Raw genomic sequence first — 19,301 nt, 5'->3', positions numbered from 1 at the left:
CTTGCTTAACCAAAAGATATAGCCTAGCTAACCTAACCTAACCTACGGTGGAGTACCCACCTTAAGTCCGTCACAGACGGATTGATAATATATCGACAGATACCGTAAGATATGCCATTCTACGATATCTTTTATGTACTATTTAACAGAGTCCACACACGAAGCTCTAATGTATAGGTATTTTGGTATCTTACGATACCTTATCGCAACCTTAAGGTGTTATAGCTAGGTATATTACGATATATTTTGGTATCGTTGGCGTGTGTGTTGTGTTTAGGCTGCTTAGCGATACTCTAAGATATCTTATATCTTACGGTATCTGCCGATATATTATCGCTCTGTCTGTGACGGGCTTTACACACGATCGAACGTGCAATCGTCTGTAAACACTATTATAAGTAAGTTGTTGAGCAAACGAAACCGACATAATTTCGCGTTTTAGTTTCACGTGGTTTTAATCGTGGCCAAAGATAATTGGAAGCCTACGTTTTCCTATGTGGTCAATAGAGGCCTTTACAAATTTAAACGAAATTGTAGGATAAAAGTGCCCTGATGCCAGCCACCCCACCTAATACCAGCCACCTGGCGGCGTAGCACGGTCGCGTTTTTATCCCTTATCGCTATGCCTGTCACGTTCTAACAAGTATGTAAGTGCGAAAGGGACGCGCATAGTGATAGTCGATAAAAATGGAACCGTGCTGCGCCCGCTGCATTAATCATTGAATAACATTTAAAAAGTTCAATAATACACGGGTTTTTTTAGAGATGCACCGGATATTCTGTTAATATCCGGTATCCGGACTATCCAACCATGATTTTAATATCCGGCCGGGTACCGGATAGTGACCTAGTATCCGGCCGGATACCGGATAGTAATATTGCTTGATTTCGGAGTAAACTAATTGGATTTAAGAAGCAGTCTTGATCATAATCGCGCGTGTTTATTATTTTATAACAATTTAAACATTCCACTGACTTACACGCGCACTCATTTCGAAGCTAGAAATGTGTCCGCGCGAACGTTCACTAGAAACAGGTCAAACCTGCAGAATGCGCACCTGTAAAAGCGAAATGTAGGTCCCGCTGGCCGAATATTCGGCGGCCGGATACCGGATATCCGGTACGGTACGGATAAACTACTATCCGTTGCATCTCTAGTTTTTTTATCACGGCAATAAACCTTATTTCATAACGAATACACCAAAATGACCTTTGACATCCAACAATCATCCCTATTAATTATATATTGCCTACTCCAAAGCACACAGTCGCTGTGGCCGAAATCGGTAAATATATAGGTACATATATTCAAATCCCTATTTAAATTCAAGATTTCAAGATAAAGCACCGGCAGTCAGCGAGGCTAAGCTAAACCTACTTACGTTTAAAATAACAATGTCATCCAAATCATCTGTTACCACTACAAGATGAAAATATTATTGAATAGTCATCTCATGGTGTACATGACAAAAAAGTGCGATTTGGTGAAGGAATTTCCTTTTGCACGGATGCTCCTTTCGACTCGCAGATTGATTTAAGAAACACTGAGAGAAAAATCATCACCAGGAATTAAAAAACAGTTCTGTACTGGGGGAAAAAATGAAGTTTTAGTAATAATTATGGACGTCTCACTATTTCTGTACAGTTTATTTATTTCTACAAACAGCTCAGTAATCCCAAATATAATTTCAACAAACAGATAATAGAAATTGCAAGTAATAGAAATTGCAAAAGTCATTTTGTTCCTATTAGTTAACTCTCCTTGTCCCCGGATTAAGTTTATTTTTGTAATTCTAAGTGAGTTTTTGTTGTACTTTTCTCTCAGTGAAGGAAGCCAATTGACTTTTGTTGGAAAATTTTAACTACAGTTAGTTTTCTTAGCATTAGAAAAATGGCCCAGTTAAATTAAGGGTTTCACCTCGGAATGAGAGATAATAAGCTGGAAACTCGTATACACCTTAGTTATGACATTTTAAAGGTTCTCTTAAAAGTCGACGCATATATCGTGTGCGCGTCGGAAGTTATTCCAGGTCAAAGGTCATAAAAACTGGTTATTCGCGGATATCAAGTTTCCTATAGCTCCAATTTTATAGACATGTAGGTAAGAATTGTAGGGAATACAATTTGCGACGAGTTAGGTATACCTAAAACGTTTTTTCATGCCATTAGCCATTTTCAAGATATACGGCATAGAAGGCGCAGCGGCACGGGAAACGCACTATAACGCAAGGCGAGCTGGTAATCTGTGTGAATAATACGTTCTATAAAGTTTATTAATCGTTAAAATGACACTTATGGATCACATATAGATTTTAAAACAAAAGTGGCCCCTCCTGTGGACAATATCTAACAGCTTGTGTGTATGTATGTAATGATTTTATGACATAGTTTACTACAAAAAGGGTATTATTGAGGTTTTATCAGGAAATTAAGCTTTATAGCCTTTAACTTAAGATATTTCTACAGGAAAGAGGTAGATTTTAAGTACTAATAATACATGAAAATGTTTTCACATGCTTTTATTTAACTCCCGAAATCTCTATCTGTAGTTAAAATAGCGAGATGAAGTAGTTTTAAGTTCATTCTTATTGGTTTTTTTTGTTAGAAAGTACATTGTTTTAGTTCCAAAAATAGATTCTCCATCCATAATTTATCCGGAAATGATATATCACATGTCCTAATATGTATAGCTTTAGAGAAATGATGCTTCAATTGAAGCGCGGCAGCGTCGAACTTAACCCCCCTCCCCCCACTAAATGTGCCGTGGCTCTCGATGTCTCCCGGTCAGAATCTACTCAGACCAGCTAAAAATGAACTGTGCCAAGTTTCAGCGCATAGTCACAAAATGTAAGGTCTCATTCACTATCAAACCAACTTATAGTACTTATGTCTGATCACTGCGCTTTCTGTGCCCTATATCTTGAAAACGGCTAATCTCATGAAAAAATGTTCGATGCTTAACGTGTCACAAATTTTATGCTCTACAATTCTTCCCTACATGTAAACAGCGGCGGAGTTATAAAAATCTTGATATTCGCAAAAAACCGATTTTCATGAACTTTGACCTTGATTAACTTGTGACGCGCACATGATATATGCGTCGACTTTTAAGAGAACCTTTAAAATGTCATAACGAAGGTGTATACGAGTTTCCAGCTTATTATCTCTCATTCCGAGGTTGACCCCCTTTTTAGGCTTAAGATGACTGGCCCAAAAAGGTAAACAATCTTGACGTGTCTTTTTATTGAAAAAAAAAACCTAAATATAAATCACGGAAAATATGTAACAATTATGAATCATATACAATTATGTACATTCTTTTGCTTTCATAAGTAGGAGTTACTGATTTAAAAAAAGCTTTTTTGAATTAAAAGACACTTCTACACCGTGTTTTTTTTTGATTTCCGTTAACTTCAGGGGTGCATTCCTGAGCTTAAATCAAGTAACTTTCTCAAAGACACCGATATGCTAATTAACTCCATTTCGGAGATAATCAATAATTTTTTTTTTCCTATAAGACCTCTACAAACGTGTACACTTGCCTTAGGGCCGGTTTAGAATGAGTTCATGCATTTGCTACTAAACTTAAGTACAATCTCGGTCGATCGATGTTCTAAATGTCATTGATATGTCACAGATTTCAACTGTTTGGTTGAGTTAAATGTATTGCCCGTGTTACAACAACGCTATATGGTACATTTAATTACTTTTAAACTGTTTTTTTTTTTTCAAAAAAAGCAAAAAAAAAATTTTTTTTTTGAATATTAACTATGCCCTTTAGTTCTCTTAAACGTACTTAACCATACCCCGAAGTTAACGGAATTCAATAAAAACACGGTGTAGATCGCGTAGCCAACTTTAAAGGGCGAGTGCCCCCCAAAATTGGTCAATAAAAATTAGCTGTGTTCAAAAGTACCTATCATTTTCGTTTCGTGTAAATCAAGGGCTTCCTATTCAATGAGCTAGTGGTCGAAAGTAGGTAGGTCTACATTTCATTTTTGATGTTCATATTTTTTAATAAATAATTAAATATGCCATGTGTATACTTTTTACAACGAGGAATAGTAGAGCAAAATTTTGATTTTTTTGTGTACATTAATTTTATTTATTCGTAATAAAAAAAAATAACCAATTCTTATATTTTTCTTTAAAAAAAATAATTAATGTCAAACCGTATAATGTAAATATCAGAAATGTATTAAGCATACTTGAGTTAGTTTTTAGTGTTCCGTACAAAACTTTGTTTACGGAACACTTATGGGATCACTTCGGTCTTGCAAATCAGTTAAATACGTTTTTTTATAACGGTTCTGTCGCCATGCATGATTTAATATATCCATGCCAAATTGCAGCTTTCTAGCATCAATGATCACTGAGCAAAGCCGCCGTTTCTAGGTGACTACGGAACACTAAAAAAACACTAGCCTTTTTATTATTTTTATCTTAGCAATCTCATTATTCTTATTAAGTACCTTCTGTATTAAACAGCTTGGCAAAAAAGAGTAGAAATTAAATTGAGGCAACACTGTAGTGTCGTCCCTTTCAAACCAATATATATAGAGTCTGTGCGGAAAGAGAAGAGTCGTGGCAGAAACGGGAACTAACATTTTAAATTTTATATGGCAATCAAACCTTTGACACCTGTCTTGTAAAAAGTAAACAAACTTCTGTCATTGTATATTTTTATTAACAAAAACCGCAAGTTTTATATACATATAATATTTTCAAAACACGATAAAACCGTACATAAAACCACAAGGAATAGTACATTACTACAGAGGCCGGGACGAAAGGGGTTGCCGGCCGAAGACATATAGACGGCCGAGCGAAGCGAGGCCGGATAGGTCTGAGCGCGGGCAACCCCATTTCCCGCCGAGGTATGTATAGTGCTTTTCTCAAACATGCAATGAAATAAATAAAATAAAAATTCCACGAAACCCAAGTTTTATTTATAGAAAAAACTAAAAGTAAACTACACCCAAAATATAACCAACACGTACCTATATCATTATCACGCGTATGTTTAACACGAGTCGTGTATTTTTACTACCCGTATATTTTCATGTATCTTTGATTTTTTCGCCTTGTATCCGTCTAACTGTCGTTTTCGTCACATAAGTTTACATAGTCTTTCATGTTGATATCATGTTTCACATACATCGTTGCTTTATGCATGGCGTAAATAAGTATAATTTCCACAGTGTTGACGAATTTGTAGTTACATTCATTTAAAATATGCCACAAAACTGTTTCTAATAAACTGTAAGCCATTTTTCTTAGTTTCTCAAATAATAAAATTGCCATAAGCAACCGTATACATACTTCGTCTTTGACTTGGCGGCAGAGGCAGCAAGTTATTTAAAATCAATTCTGCTTACGCTGCCAATTCCAACACCTACGATTACAATTAATATTAATTTCATTATTTCGTCGGAACTCATATTAAAGTCAAAAAATCCACAACGCACCATAAATCCAATAAAACAGAATGAATATTTTTCAAGTTTACCTCCATAACAATTTAAAAAATATAACTACGCGTGTTTGAGTAGACACCGCTAACGTTTAGATGAAATATTTTAAATGTTTTTATTTGTGTAGTTAAATTTATAATTTAAAATTATAGAGTGTATTATTTATTAAGTTCATGTTGATTTTATACAAATAAAACTGCAAATTATAGCAAACATTGTTTTTTGTTTTTTTTTATAGGCGTAGTGGCAGAGTGTCATTACGAACCATAAAGCAAATACTGCCTCTAGTTTTTTTTAATGGATGAATGCCGCGATGCTGTGTCACAAATATCTGTGAAATGAAAATTAAAAAAGAGGACTTTGCCGGCCTAGGCCTGCAAGATGTGTATGAAATTCCATTAACGACCTTTTGTCCTAGTCGCACCTGAAACGTCATACTTCGCAGCCTATTATAAGGAACATAACATCAATATTTCATTGCATGTTTGAGAAAAATTATATTTAACATTGTTCGGTTTTGTCAGCGGGAAGAAAACGGCTAAAAGCCGACTATCGACTTACAAAAAGTCGCGGAACGTGTTTCCGCTATTCGCGGGTATTGAATTGATGTTGTATTTAATATTAAATAACTACCTATTTAATAAGCCCCCTAAGTAACTTGTCTCCGGTACATAATCGGTAAGTATATTCATTCAAAATATATTAATTTTCATGAATATGCAGGCCATTCATGATCTTTAAATGCCATTCATGGTCTTGATACTTGCTATTTTATGCATATTTATATGTAATTTCTTTTTCAGGATTGTGTAAAAGTACCTACGGTATCTCGAATAAAAGACCGCTAAGTAGGTGATATGCAAGAATTCGTAATCTACGTGCCGGATTCAAGCACATCCAGTTCAGATGAAGATAGTTCTATGAGTGTCCCTGGTTGTTCTGAAGCTAGCTCAAACATAAGTGACATTGAATATTTTAATTCAGACTTCGATTACAAAGAATAAAACTTTTTCTAATAAAATATTTCTTTATTTGTAAGTTCGTTTACTAGGTTCTGAATAAAACTTTTTCTAATAAAATATTTCTTTATTTGTAGGTTCTGTTAGTTACGAAATTATATTTCATATTTAGCAGTGACTTTTCGGCGAAGTAAAATATCGTGAGATGAGAGAACCGGACATATCCCAATAAGGCCTACCTACTTATGCACTATTTTTATTCATATTCATATTTATTATTAATAATGTACACATACATTACAAGTCAAGGTTACAATGGGTGAAATATATCCCAGATAAAATTACAGTTCTATTGCCCAATTTCTACCCGATCTACCCGGTTTTAATAACTGTTGGACTGCACAGATTAGGCAGTACATAAATGAGACTCTATCTTGTTTGGTACTAAAATTACAGTTGTATTGGGCAGATTCTTAACTAGTTTTAGCAGTTTTGTCAATCGCACTGTCACTTTTTAGTATCGACAAGTGTTTTAAAAAGAAAACTAGTGCCTGCGCTAAATCAGAGGATTGAGTTGACGAGCCGACACCACCACCAGGCTCCGTTTAGTAAGCCGTGGTAAAAAACCGGAATAAAAGGGATTCAAGTATCATGAACTTTAGTATCGTACTATAATCACGTGACCAGTGTTGTCAGCATAGCAAAAACCATAAAATAGCACTGGCGCGCCCTCAAATCCCACGACTCTTCTCTTTCCGCACAGACTCTAAGATAACGAGACGATACTACAGTGTTGCCACTTTTTAATTTCTACTCTTTTTTGCCAAGCTGCACTGCAAAACGTAATTCAAGACCAAAAAAAAGTAAGACAATGTTGCCAATTTTTACTAGCGCGTCTTGTATTTACGTAAAAATAAATAAAAGTACTTTTTTAAATCCTAGGAGTAAAATTACTAATAAATAAATTATCTTAGCGGGATTATTTATCAAAAGGAATTTACTATTTTACAAACAAATTATTGCATTGGCAACACAACATTGTCTTACTTTTTTTGGTCTTGAATTACGTTTTGCAGTTTAGGCCAGACCGGTCGTCAAAATAATCTAGCCGTTAGCGATTTTGTTATCTTTGCAAATGCGAATATGTATTAGACATGATTTCGATTTCTATAACATTATGTTTTATGTATGCTTTATGAGTAAAGATTTGTAAATGAATAATACATAATTACGAAGTTATTGATTAAGTTGAGTGGATCTCATTCATTAATTTTTTACAATGTTTTTGGATTAATTTAAGTGGATAAAAAGGTACTTTATAAAAATATCAATTTAACAAACTCCTGACATTTTCGTATTCCGTCCCCATTCCTGTCAAAAGGCCAAAATTCCTAATATGTCAAGAAAATTCCTGTCATCTGGTAACCCTAGCCCGACATGCTTTTGCCGATTGGTCGATTAATATTATAATATCATGATTTAAAAGTACCTACGGTGTATGATGAGATTGATGAGATGGCACAATAAAGTAACAATGACAATTTCTATACTAACCTCAGATCTTGGGAATCGTCTTGTTCAAATATTTGATCATGATCTTCTTGTGATAAATTGAGCTCGCTGAATTGCTGCTCCACGGAATTCGACATTTCACTTATATTCAAGACACAATTATTTCGATAAAATACTGAACAGGTAGAATGACGTTAGAATTTCAACGAAGAAAAAACACTATATCAAAATTATCACGTTTTCCATGAAATCCTGGGTATGTGTGTAATCCGGAGCAAAGTTGGAATGCCACTAGTCGCAGCCACCGTCAAGACGCCCTTCGTCGCGTATCCAGAGCGCGATAATGTTGAGCGTCGCGAAGATACTTCCGGTGGTATGCCGGCCGGTGTGTACATACACGTGGTTGCTTGGTATTCAACGTATCTGTTTATTTTTGTATTACATAATACGTATGGTCCGAAGTAAGCAAGGTACGGCGCGGAATGCGACCGGTGACGGCGGACTGATCGGCGGACAGCGGCGTCGCTTTGCCGAGCGAGCGGCGGACTCGCTCGGAAACGATTCGGAGGAGAAGGGATGGACGCGAGTAGCACGTGTGCGCCGCCGTGTGTAAGGTACGGTGTGCCGGCTATCAAGATCACTTCTCAACTGAGCTGCCTGGCTAACTGATGTGGTACTTCGCGTGTGTGACTAAACGGACGACAACGCCGCCGAGTCGATTCTCTGTGCATCCATTTCGTGCAGATTTTGTTTGAGAATGCGCGCGCTGGGCGTGGTTCTGCTCGGGGCCCGAGGGGAGAGCGAGCGCGGTACGAGTATAGTGAAGCGCGTATATCGATTAACTTGTATCGAAATTGGTAACAGGTGATTTCTTTGATAATATAGTAAATATTTTCCAAATGCTATAAAAAACATTGATATCTCATTAGAAACAATTAATTTATCATTGAAGTTATTCACCCAAAATGAGATAAAAAATTACTGGATTATGGCACGATCACCTGGGTGACATTATGCCAGGAAATGCCTCGCAGATTTTTTCAGTGTTAAGCTTTGCGAATACAGAGTCGCGAGGTTTACAGCTAACGGAAGCTAAGCATGAAGTATTTCATACATTCATACTTTGACCCGCCTGTTCCTATGTCAATCGCACGTATATTTCTGTCGTACCCTTGATGTCGGCGCGGCGCTCATGCCATGCCACTGTCCGAGCGTGATAGCAAAATAATTATGCGCGTGCAATAGAGACAGGAAATGGCGGGTCAATGTACGAAATTCTTGGTGCGTATCCTTACTTTAGTTTTTTGAGTTAGACCGAGACAGATCTTTATATAACCCTTTACCAGGCGTGAGGAACAAGCGTGTCTTAAAAAGTATAATATATCGATTTGCAACCATATGGAACGTCTTGTATGAATTGGTTTTAACCAATAAGTACGTTCTTGTAACAAAAAAAAAGATGTGGTATACGATTAGGGTTGCCGCCAGATGGTCGGGATTTGGCGGAATTCTCCCGATTTTTAGCATGTGTTCCCGATTCCCGACAAGGTGTAAACTGTCCCGAAAAACAACTTCACGTTATAAAACAATAATTTCAAGTACCGAACTGTCGTCGGGCGAGCTGACGTAGTGCCAATAATGTAAAATATTGTTGTGTTTAATACTTTAATTTGAATGTATTTTTTTTCCCCGACTTAAGTCCCAAAGTTCCGAAAAATTGATATTGTTTCCCGATAATAGCGCCTTTCGATCTGGCAACCTTATATACGGTAATCCTATTGCCTGCCTGGGACATTACCCATTTGCTTATTAACAACCCACAATTTTTATTATATTCTTGATCAGGCTGAGGGATTTAAGTATGTCTTCCACATAAGATCTACCATGCTAGGGTTGCCAGATAGACTTTGTCTGTTCGTGGAATGATGATGATGATTCATAAAAAGAACCGAATATCCGTTCTCGGGGCCCAAACTATCTCCATACTAAATTTTATCCAAATCGGTTCAGCGGTTTAACCCTATACCAGGCTAAGGGATATATATTTCCCACATTCCCTTGCCCTCCGTGACAATCGTGGCATACGGCACTTCAAAGTTTCAAACGTGTATTCTATATTTTCGATGAGTGACTGAAATTCGATTGCCATTTTGTATATACGTCTAGCAACACTATTAGTCACGATCGAGCTATGTGCTGAATATCTCCCACACAAACTAATTCTTATCATAGGTATTACAAAAATGCATGTCTCTTTAGTAAAGTAAAAATTAAATAACAATATAATGGAATTATCTAATGTAGCACGGTCAATAGAGTAAGACCAAGAAGTGTTATTCACAGACGTCATAATGTCATAGAAGTTTGACGTTTAAAATAACGCTTGCACTGCGTGTGCTATCAAAATCGTTGCTTACTTCTCTTGGTCTAACTCATATTATTGACGAATTAGGTTAGGACGAATAATGCTTTAACCCTTTACCAGGTCGCGAACAACAAGCGTGTCTTAAGAATCGTATTTATAGTTTTGAAACGTACGGAACGTCTTATACGAAATGGTAATAATAATAAATTAATAACTATAGTTGAATATGTTACTTACTGTAACCAGAGCAAAAAATGTGGGATACAGTAACCCCATTTCCTGTCTGGGTAATGAACTGACATATTCAATTAAGTGTACATAATTATATTATTTACCAGGATAAGGGGTACATGTATAGATCCCACATAGTATGATACGACAATTTACCGAGCTATGGAAGCTCCACGTAGTAAAACTCTAACAAGGAAATGGGATAGTGTCATCCCACATCCTAATGCATCAATGTTTAATAAAGATTGCATAAACTTACAACATTCAAAATCTACATATGAAACTGCTCCGACTTATCTGCTTTCAATTCCGGAAAGTGCAAGGAAAGTTTTCACATTTCGCCAAAAACCACTGAATTTACCGGTCAAGTCAATTCAAATGGCTGCCAAAAACACATTGTATTAAGAAGCGTGTTGTAAATGAAGATCGTAAAATAATATGTTCAGGGATTGATATGTTTGGTAGTAGATACGGAGTTAAAACATGACTTTTTCGAAATACTATGTGGGAGACATATATCCCTCAGCCTAGTAAAGATTTCAATTCGTACAACCGTAGGCAGCACAAAAGGGAGTTGCGTTTATTAACAGAGCAAGACACTAAGTGTAGGTTTAACTTTTTCGCCGCCATTGACTTGTTGTAAAGTCAGTATATTTCGTGCCTCACATGCTACGATTTGATGTTATAAGGGTTGTTTAAGGGCAATTTTTGACATGGCTATGATGACCCTGTTTTACTTCATTGACGTGGCGGCGAAAAGGTTAATTGTTAAATACCTAATCTAATCGCTGACTGCTCACACTACCGGCGAGTACTTTCTTCCCCCCAAAAAAACTAATTGGCAGAATGAGATGAGACGCAAATGAACCTACATACAAATATGTATGGTCTAAAAGAAAGCAAGGGCATGTTAACCCTTTACCAGGCTAAGGGGTATATATTTCCCACATACGGCACTTCAAACATGTGTTCTATTTTCGATGAGTAAGACTGACATTCGATTGTCATTTTTGAAATGTCAGCCTGGTAAAGGGTTAACAGTCCACAAACACCAAAATCTGTAAAAGCAGTTTAAAATAATCGAGTAAGCTAGCGCAGTCGACCGATACACAGATTTTTGCTGTCATTAAAAATTACGTGTTAATATTTACGCCCAGTTAATGTTATGATTTTTAGATTTTATTACACGTATCTTATCGACATAAGTCAACCGTGTTCTAATCACTAAAAGCAATAGCAGTTCGTGAAGTATATTTGTTACTGGGTCCGTGCCACGGCGCCCCGCGCCCATGCGTTTTGTACAGCGTTCGCCCGGGGCCCGCGGAGGGCGGTCGCCCGACACCGCCTACTTCGTCTGGTACAGGCGTCATCCGCCTCGTGTCCCGCTTCACCTTAAAATTAAGTAGTCGAGACGTCGATCCAAGGAGAGAAAACGCCCTTGCTTACTTCGGCAAACCACCCTCGCTCCACATTAAGTATCCCTAAATCTAGGTATTGGAACCTATACCCAGCTTAGCAATATATATATTTGTAATTAGAACACGTCATTTTCTAACGAATAAAAAATGAAAGCAAGATTATCAGCAATAAATAAAGTAAACAAGTAGTTTAGCGGTAGTAGTTGGCCAGGCAGCATGCGGCGTACGACAACGGACAGAACAGACGTGTGCACAAGCGCGGGCGGGCATTAAACCACTACCGCTACGCTACCTACCGCGTACATGCACGTGCTGCGAGCGCACACTCATTAATCGCACACCACTGTAACCCGCCACCAGTGTTGGGCATAATGCAATTAATTTGTAATTGCATTACGCATTAAATTACATTTAATGCAATTACTTGTAATGCATTACGCTCGTAATTGAATTAAATTTAATTTGAATTACCTGGTAATTTTTAGTTGAAATTAAATTAATTCGTAATTGCATTACGCAATTACGTTGTGTAAACTATTTATTATTTAATAACTCACATAAACAGGATCAAATTTACTCACGTGGAATGGTTAAGGAAAATATTCAGTCTAGTTTAAAACTAAAACACGTACTAAAAAACTTACACAAGTACGTAAAAAATTAGTTGAAAGTTTTGATGATAAGTTCCTTAAAATTGAGTTGCAAAATTAAAACACAAACCCACAAACAAGTAGGTATAGCATGCTATATAAAACAATGAAAATGTTTTACTGAGTGTAATTTGTAATGCATTAATGCATTACGAATTAAAATTACAAAATGTAATTTCTAATTGCATTGCGAATTACATTTAGTAATGCAGTGAAATTTTAATGCAATTAGAAATTACATTTCCGAAATTTCAATTCATAATTCAAATTACATGTTTTAATTGCAATTCATAATTCGTAATGCAATTACTTTTTGCCCAACACTGCTGCCCGCCACTCATTCATACAAATAGGCAACACCGGATATAGGTATCTAGTGCGAAGTGGCCAAAATGTGGAACGTGATGTGAGAAAAATATAAATTCAAGAGAAAAATAACCCGTTGACTGAACTCAACTGTGTGGCTCCTCTACACGATGGGCCAACGCCGGCCACTCGGACGTATTTATGCGAGGGAACAAGTGATATTGCTATCTCATTCTACCGCCTGGCTGCGTCCCTTGCAGTGGCCGGCGCTGGCCCATCGTGTAGAGGAGCCATAAAAATAAGGGTGTAGTCAACTTATTGAAAAATATGCCCCATAGTTCTTAATTCGCGGACTCTTCTGAGCTATGGGACATATTTGTGAGATGATTTGTGCACCCTTATTTTTATGGCTCCTCTACACGATGGCCCAGCGCTGCGCCAGCGAGATGACCTTGTGGTGGTTGGAACGCATCTACACGATGGCGACATTCAGTTGTGATCTAACCGGTTTCCAAGATGGACGTGGAAGCATTAGCCGTTGCAGCAATTTATCTAATGGCTACTCTACACGATGGCCCAGCGCTGGCCACTCCAAGGGACGCAGCCATGCGGTAGAATGAGATAGCAATATCACTTGCTCCCTCTAACGCATAAATGCGTCCCTTGGAGTGGCCGGCGCTGGGCCATCGTGTAGACGAGCCATTAGATACGCCACGTACAGTCAACAACAGAGCTATGAATACAGGCAAAGTGTCAAAAATATGTATACAGTACTTTATTGCCTGTACATTAAGGTCGTGTATACATATTTTTGGCACTTTGCCTGTATTCATAGCTCTGTTGTTGACTGTACCATTATTATCATCAAGTAATTTAAACAAATGTCGTAGAAGCTGCAAGAGTTTTTTGATGATACTTACTTCCAGAAAATAAATGTTAGATTTTTTAGAATTAAATATCTTTTTTAATTTCATGTTACCTTATAATTTGCTTAAATTATTTTAGAGCATATTATAATTTTATTTTATTTTGTTACTAGCTTACCAACATAGATGTGCAAATTGTGTTATGCGGGTACTTACTATATATAGTTAGATATGTATGTAATATTCATTTATTTAACTATAAGTATGTATTGTTATATTTATTTAAATTGTACTGTCTGCGTAAATGTCCTATTCCTTCATTACTTCCATGACGAGGCCACGTACTCGTCATTTTAATTAAAAAAGAACGAAAATTGATACTGAGCACAAACGTCCGCACTCGACCGCGTTCGAGCACGCACTGTGGATTGGGCCACGTGTAGATGCGTACTTACCGCCATCGCTTGCCCAATCCCTTTGATGTGCGGCCGAAAAACCGACACCGCGGCCAACACATCGCCATCCCGCGCACGATGAGCCAACCGACACCACTACTCCCTCTACACGTTCGCCCAACATATTGGACCAATAGGTTGGGCCATCGTGTAGAGGAGCCATTACAGTTGTCTGTACCTATTGGGTTGTGCACAAATCACGCGAGGTGTTTTGGGCTACTTTTGACCCCCCTTGGTGATATTTGGTGAGGTTTTTGGCTACCCCCCTCCCCCCCACACAACCTCACGTGTATTTTTTTGTTTCTTTTTTCATTCGACCTAATTTTAAGATAGTGTTGTATATAGAAAATCTTGTTCATTTTTCTATTTTCGTTAATTAGACTCGCTATTTTGAAGTGCACAGCTGCAGAGAGTGCAGAGTGAAGATTTATGTTTAACGAAACTGAGGAAAAGTATCTACTCATGTGGTGAGTTTTTTTCTTAGTTTCGTTCACTGTAGAAAAATACACGTGAGGTTTTCTTATACGCCCCTCCCCCAATGTGATCTATCGTGATTTTTTCGTGACCGCCCTCTATCGACCTCCCTCTATCGAAACTCGCGTGATTTGTGCACAAGCCCTATGCCGTCTCACAAAAGTAGAGTAAGACCAAGATAGTCTGCAACTGTTTTTATATACCTAGCATACGCAGTGGAAGTGTTACAATGTAATTTTTTGGATTAAGGTGGTTCTCCTTGCTCGATTTTCATACAACTTTCTTGGCACCCTAGCTCCTATTATATAGGGTTTCTTCACTTGTATATGTAATGTTTGGGTAGTATATATATTTCTGTCTTCGCAGAACGTAAAAAAATACTAGATTTTGATTAAAATTATTAAGAAAAAAGCCTTTGAATATTGGTAAAATTTTGCCTCATTGCTTGTTTGTGTGAGTGATGCTTATAGTATCGGTGTAATTCTAACATGGCGACTTCATTTGACAAGTAATCATTTTTAATTTGTCAAAGGTGTAACAGATGGCACTTTAAAACCGCAACACAGATTACCTGTGTATTTTGTTTTATTTTCACTCAATAGAGGGAGGTATATTTAATGCACAAAGCATGTTACGAGTATACCTACTCATTTAAGAATCTCCTTTCTGATATAATTTCATTCCCAGATTTAATATAACTTAATAATTATTATGATTATTACACAATAAAATACATTAATATATTTATAGAAAGGTCAGTCCAAACAATCATTCGCGTTACGGTCGTCCACCGAAAACCCTTGTGAATTCTGCTTTCGTTTCGGTAAATGTTCTCTGGAAAAGCCTATATTTATTGTAACAATGATTTTTAAACTAAAATACCTAGCTATATTTTTCTCAAAAATATATATAGTAGTGGACCCTATAATGGACGTGGAACCAGTTATGGGACAAAAAACCACAAATCCTCTAAAATAAGTATCTAAAAATAGTTTATAAACACTGTCTGTATATTATCATAAATATGAGTCTTAGAGCTGTTTCAATTTAAAGTTTCATTAAATTTGGTTATTTTTTAAGAAATTGGCGTCAACCCAAAAGTTGTCGTGTCACTGAAAAAAAATACCACTACGAATTCTTAACAACTTCGCTAAGAGAGGTGAGTTAATTTATTAAATTTTAATTAATTAATACTCGATGAAAACTAGAATGTGTTTTGTTAATTGCATTTACCATGAGATAATGTATACAACACACTATGTTGTGACTCCACAGATGTAAAAAAAATAGTGGTATTTGGCCCAATCCCATTATAGGAGCTGTAAAACTGCATGCCTCCTATAATGGGACAATTGACATTATAATGCTTGCCATGGCATAATTTCATGTTTAAACAATACAGAAGTAAAATGTAGTTACGAAATACGTCAACCAGGAGGTATTCTCGGACTTCGCATAAATTAATATCGTTTTTCCAAACTTTTATTTAACTTGCCCTGTTAGTTTGTGTGGGTCAAATTTTGGTAACTGAATTTGAGCCACTTTTCGATTTCCGATACAATTGAATTTTTTTGTAAGTACGTAATTAAGTATGCAAATCTGATGATAATGCAATATTATATATGATAACATCGACCTGATCTTATGATGGAGACAGGAGGTGGCCATGGGAATTTTATCGAAATAAACCCTAACTAATTGTGTTAGGTATATTAGAATTGTCTCGATGGATCTAATACAATAATAATTGGCTGTGGAAAGAAAAATACATTCATCGATAAAAGCTTATACCAAAAATTGATTTTTTTGCCATAACTTATACCCCATTTCAATATTTTATACTGATAGAGCAATGTCCATTATAGGGGGCCCATTACTGGATCCACGTCCATTACTGGGGGCCCATTACTGGAGCTTTGGTGTCCATGACTGGAGAAGAAAAAAACATAGTTTTAATTTGTTAAGTATGTGGAAACTCATTGCAATATCTTTGATACAACACGCCTAAAACATGAAAGACGGATAGGACTTTCATCTTTTAACACGCTAAGCGGTAGACCAGTTACATGTATAAGGGAAATATCATAAATACTCCAAATTTCTTCTTAAATGTCCCATGACTGGTGCTGTTACTATAGGTATGTGGAGAAAAATGTCATCTTCTTGTAAATAAACAAGATTCTATAATATCTTCTGCTTGTGCATAACAATAACATTAGTAGATGATACTTTTAGGGTTCCGTACCCAAAGGGTAAAACGGGACCCTATTACTAAGACTTCGCTGTCCGTCCGTCTGTCTGTCACCAGGCTGTATCTCACGAACCGTGATAGCTAGACAGTTGAAATTTTCACAGATGATGTATTTCTGTTGCCGCTATAACAACAAATACTAAAAACAGAATAAAATAAAGATTTAATTGGGGCTCCCATACAACAAACGTGATTTTTGACCAAAGTTAAGCAACGTCGGGAGTGGTCAGTACTTGGATGGGTGACCGTTTTTTTTTTGCTTTTTTTTTTGTTTTTTTTTGCATTATAGTACGGAACCCTTCGTGCGCGAGTCCGACTCGCACTTGCCTGGTTTTTTTTCAAAAATGCTGCCTTTCACCCGAGTTAAAACACTCTACTTTTCATTTCGCATACGAGGAAAGTAAAATGCATGTGTTTTTTTAAATACATTTTTATAGTAGGTATTTTTGAGAGTAGGTATTTTTGAGAGTAGGTATTTTCAATTAACAATTTGGCCAAAAGTAATTTATGGAATGGGGAGTCAAATATCAGAATGGAAATTGTATAACAAATCCATTTATACCCAAATTTCAATTGCTTATTGTAAAAAGAATAATAAAATCGTACTTGTAATTGGAACCTAAACTGCTCTAGTGCAGAAACGTATCATTTCCTGCACACCTTTTACAACAACAATGACCCTCTTTCATATATTCGGTCAAATTGTGCTTTTTGAAAAACTAATTATAGCCAGCCTTTTATGAATGTAGTATGATACCTTAGGGTATGGTGCTTTACGCACACTAGCGTCCCTTCCCCTCCCCCTGACGCAACCCACCCTTTTTGCATGAAATATGTCCCGGTTCACAGTTTTTTACATTTTTTGAGGAAAGTATACATTTTAGGAAAAAAAGTGTCAATGAAAGAAATAATCCTTAATAAATTCTTAATAAAAAAGGTCATATTCATTTTTTTTATATCATGCACCTAATTCATGTATTAGCTTGTCAAAATTCGAAATAACATAGTTTTTACTTAGGGTTCGAAACTCATTTATTATACACGGTGTAACATGAGGAAACTGAATAATTTTAGCAGCGTATTCCTGATCACATTTAGAGACAAAAATGTCCTATAAACTTTTTTGAAATTCGCCTAGTTTCAGAGTTAATACCAATAAAAAAAAAACAAGTTTCTATTGTTACATAGTTCAAAACGCCTTTTTGATGGCGATGTTGCTACTATGGGATTTAGTCTAAATATCCTTATTGATATGTCAAAAAGTGACAAGTAACACTTTACAAAAACTAAGTTTTACGAAAAAAAAAACCATTTTAAGTGACAATTTTTTGTATACAAATTCATTCATAAAATTAAAAAAAAAACCAAAAAAAATTTTTTTTTTGGCGAAATTGACCTAAACACATATTACATCTTTTCCTTTTTTTGACCTCATGTATACATTTTAGGATAAAAGTGTCAATGAAAGAAATAGTTCCTTATTAAATTCTTAGTAAAAAAGGTTATATATTCATTTTATAACACTTATTATACAAGGTGTCCTCAAGAAATGCGAAAGATTTTATTTCTGAGGTCAAATTAAAAGAAGGAAAAAATGTTTGTATGAGTTTAGGTCAATTTCGCCGAAAACAATTTTTTTTATTGTTTTTAGGGTTCCGTACTTCAAAAGGAAAAAACGGAACCCTTATAGGATCACTCGTGCGTCTGTCTGTCTGTCCGTCTGTCACAGCCGATTTTCTCCGGAACTACTGGACCAATCAAGTTGTAATCTGGTACACATATGTAAGTTTGTAAACAAATGAATTTTAAACATGGGGGCCACTTTTGGGGGGTAAATGAAAAAATTAAAAAATAAAAATTTTCAAACTATATCATGTTACATATCAAATGAAAGAGCTTATTGTAAGGATCTCAAATATATATTTTTTATAATTTTCGAATAAACACTTTAGAAGTTATTCAAGAAAATAGGCAAAAAATGACTATTCCCCCCTCCCCCTTTATCTCCGAAACTACTAGGTTTAAAATTTTGAAAAAATACATAAAATAGGTCTATGATGACAGGAAAACCTATTAGAAATGTACAGTCAAGCGTGAGTCGGACTTAATTACAGTTTTTGATCCGACTCCTACGGATTTTTTAAAGATTTCACTCACGTTTCGCATAAATAATGTTTAGTTTTAAGTTTATAAAATACATATGTATGTTAGTCTGTAAGGTATTTGTAATATGGGCCTTGTTCCCTGAATTAAATATCTAAATAAATAAATAAATAAAATAAAAAATACATTGTTAAAAATTGTGTAATATACGGAATCCTTGGAACGCGAGTCCGACTC

The 19,301-nt window shown here is 36.1% G+C and overlaps 1 protein-coding gene across 5 annotated transcripts in view; it reads right to left on the bottom strand.

Moving 5' to 3' along the window:
• The window catches only part of LOC134679035 (insulin-like growth factor 2 mRNA-binding protein 1), an 84,547-nt gene that overhangs the window by 28,586 nt on the left and 36,660 nt on the right, over positions 1-19,301 (bottom strand). The window contains exon 1 of one of the 5 annotated variants that reach the window (XM_063537840.1): positions 7,988-8,641. The exons of 3 other annotated variants lie outside the window; for them this stretch is intronic. In XM_063537840.1, coding sequence (XP_063393910.1) covers positions 7,988-8,082 — 95 coding nt within the window. In that variant the 5' untranslated portion in view covers positions 8,083-8,641. Of the gene's footprint in view, positions 1-7,987; positions 8,642-19,301 lie in introns of those variants that run through there. One more of the 5 variants, XM_063537843.1, reaches the window with a different exon arrangement.

The sequence above is a fragment of the Cydia fagiglandana genome, chromosome Z, assembly GCF_963556715.1.
Source record: "Cydia fagiglandana chromosome Z, ilCydFagi1.1, whole genome shotgun sequence".
Lineage (NCBI taxonomy): Eukaryota > Metazoa > Arthropoda > Insecta > Lepidoptera > Tortricidae > Cydia > Cydia fagiglandana.
Note: the sequence above shows the minus strand (reverse complement) of the source record. Positions and strands in the feature narration are given on the sequence as shown.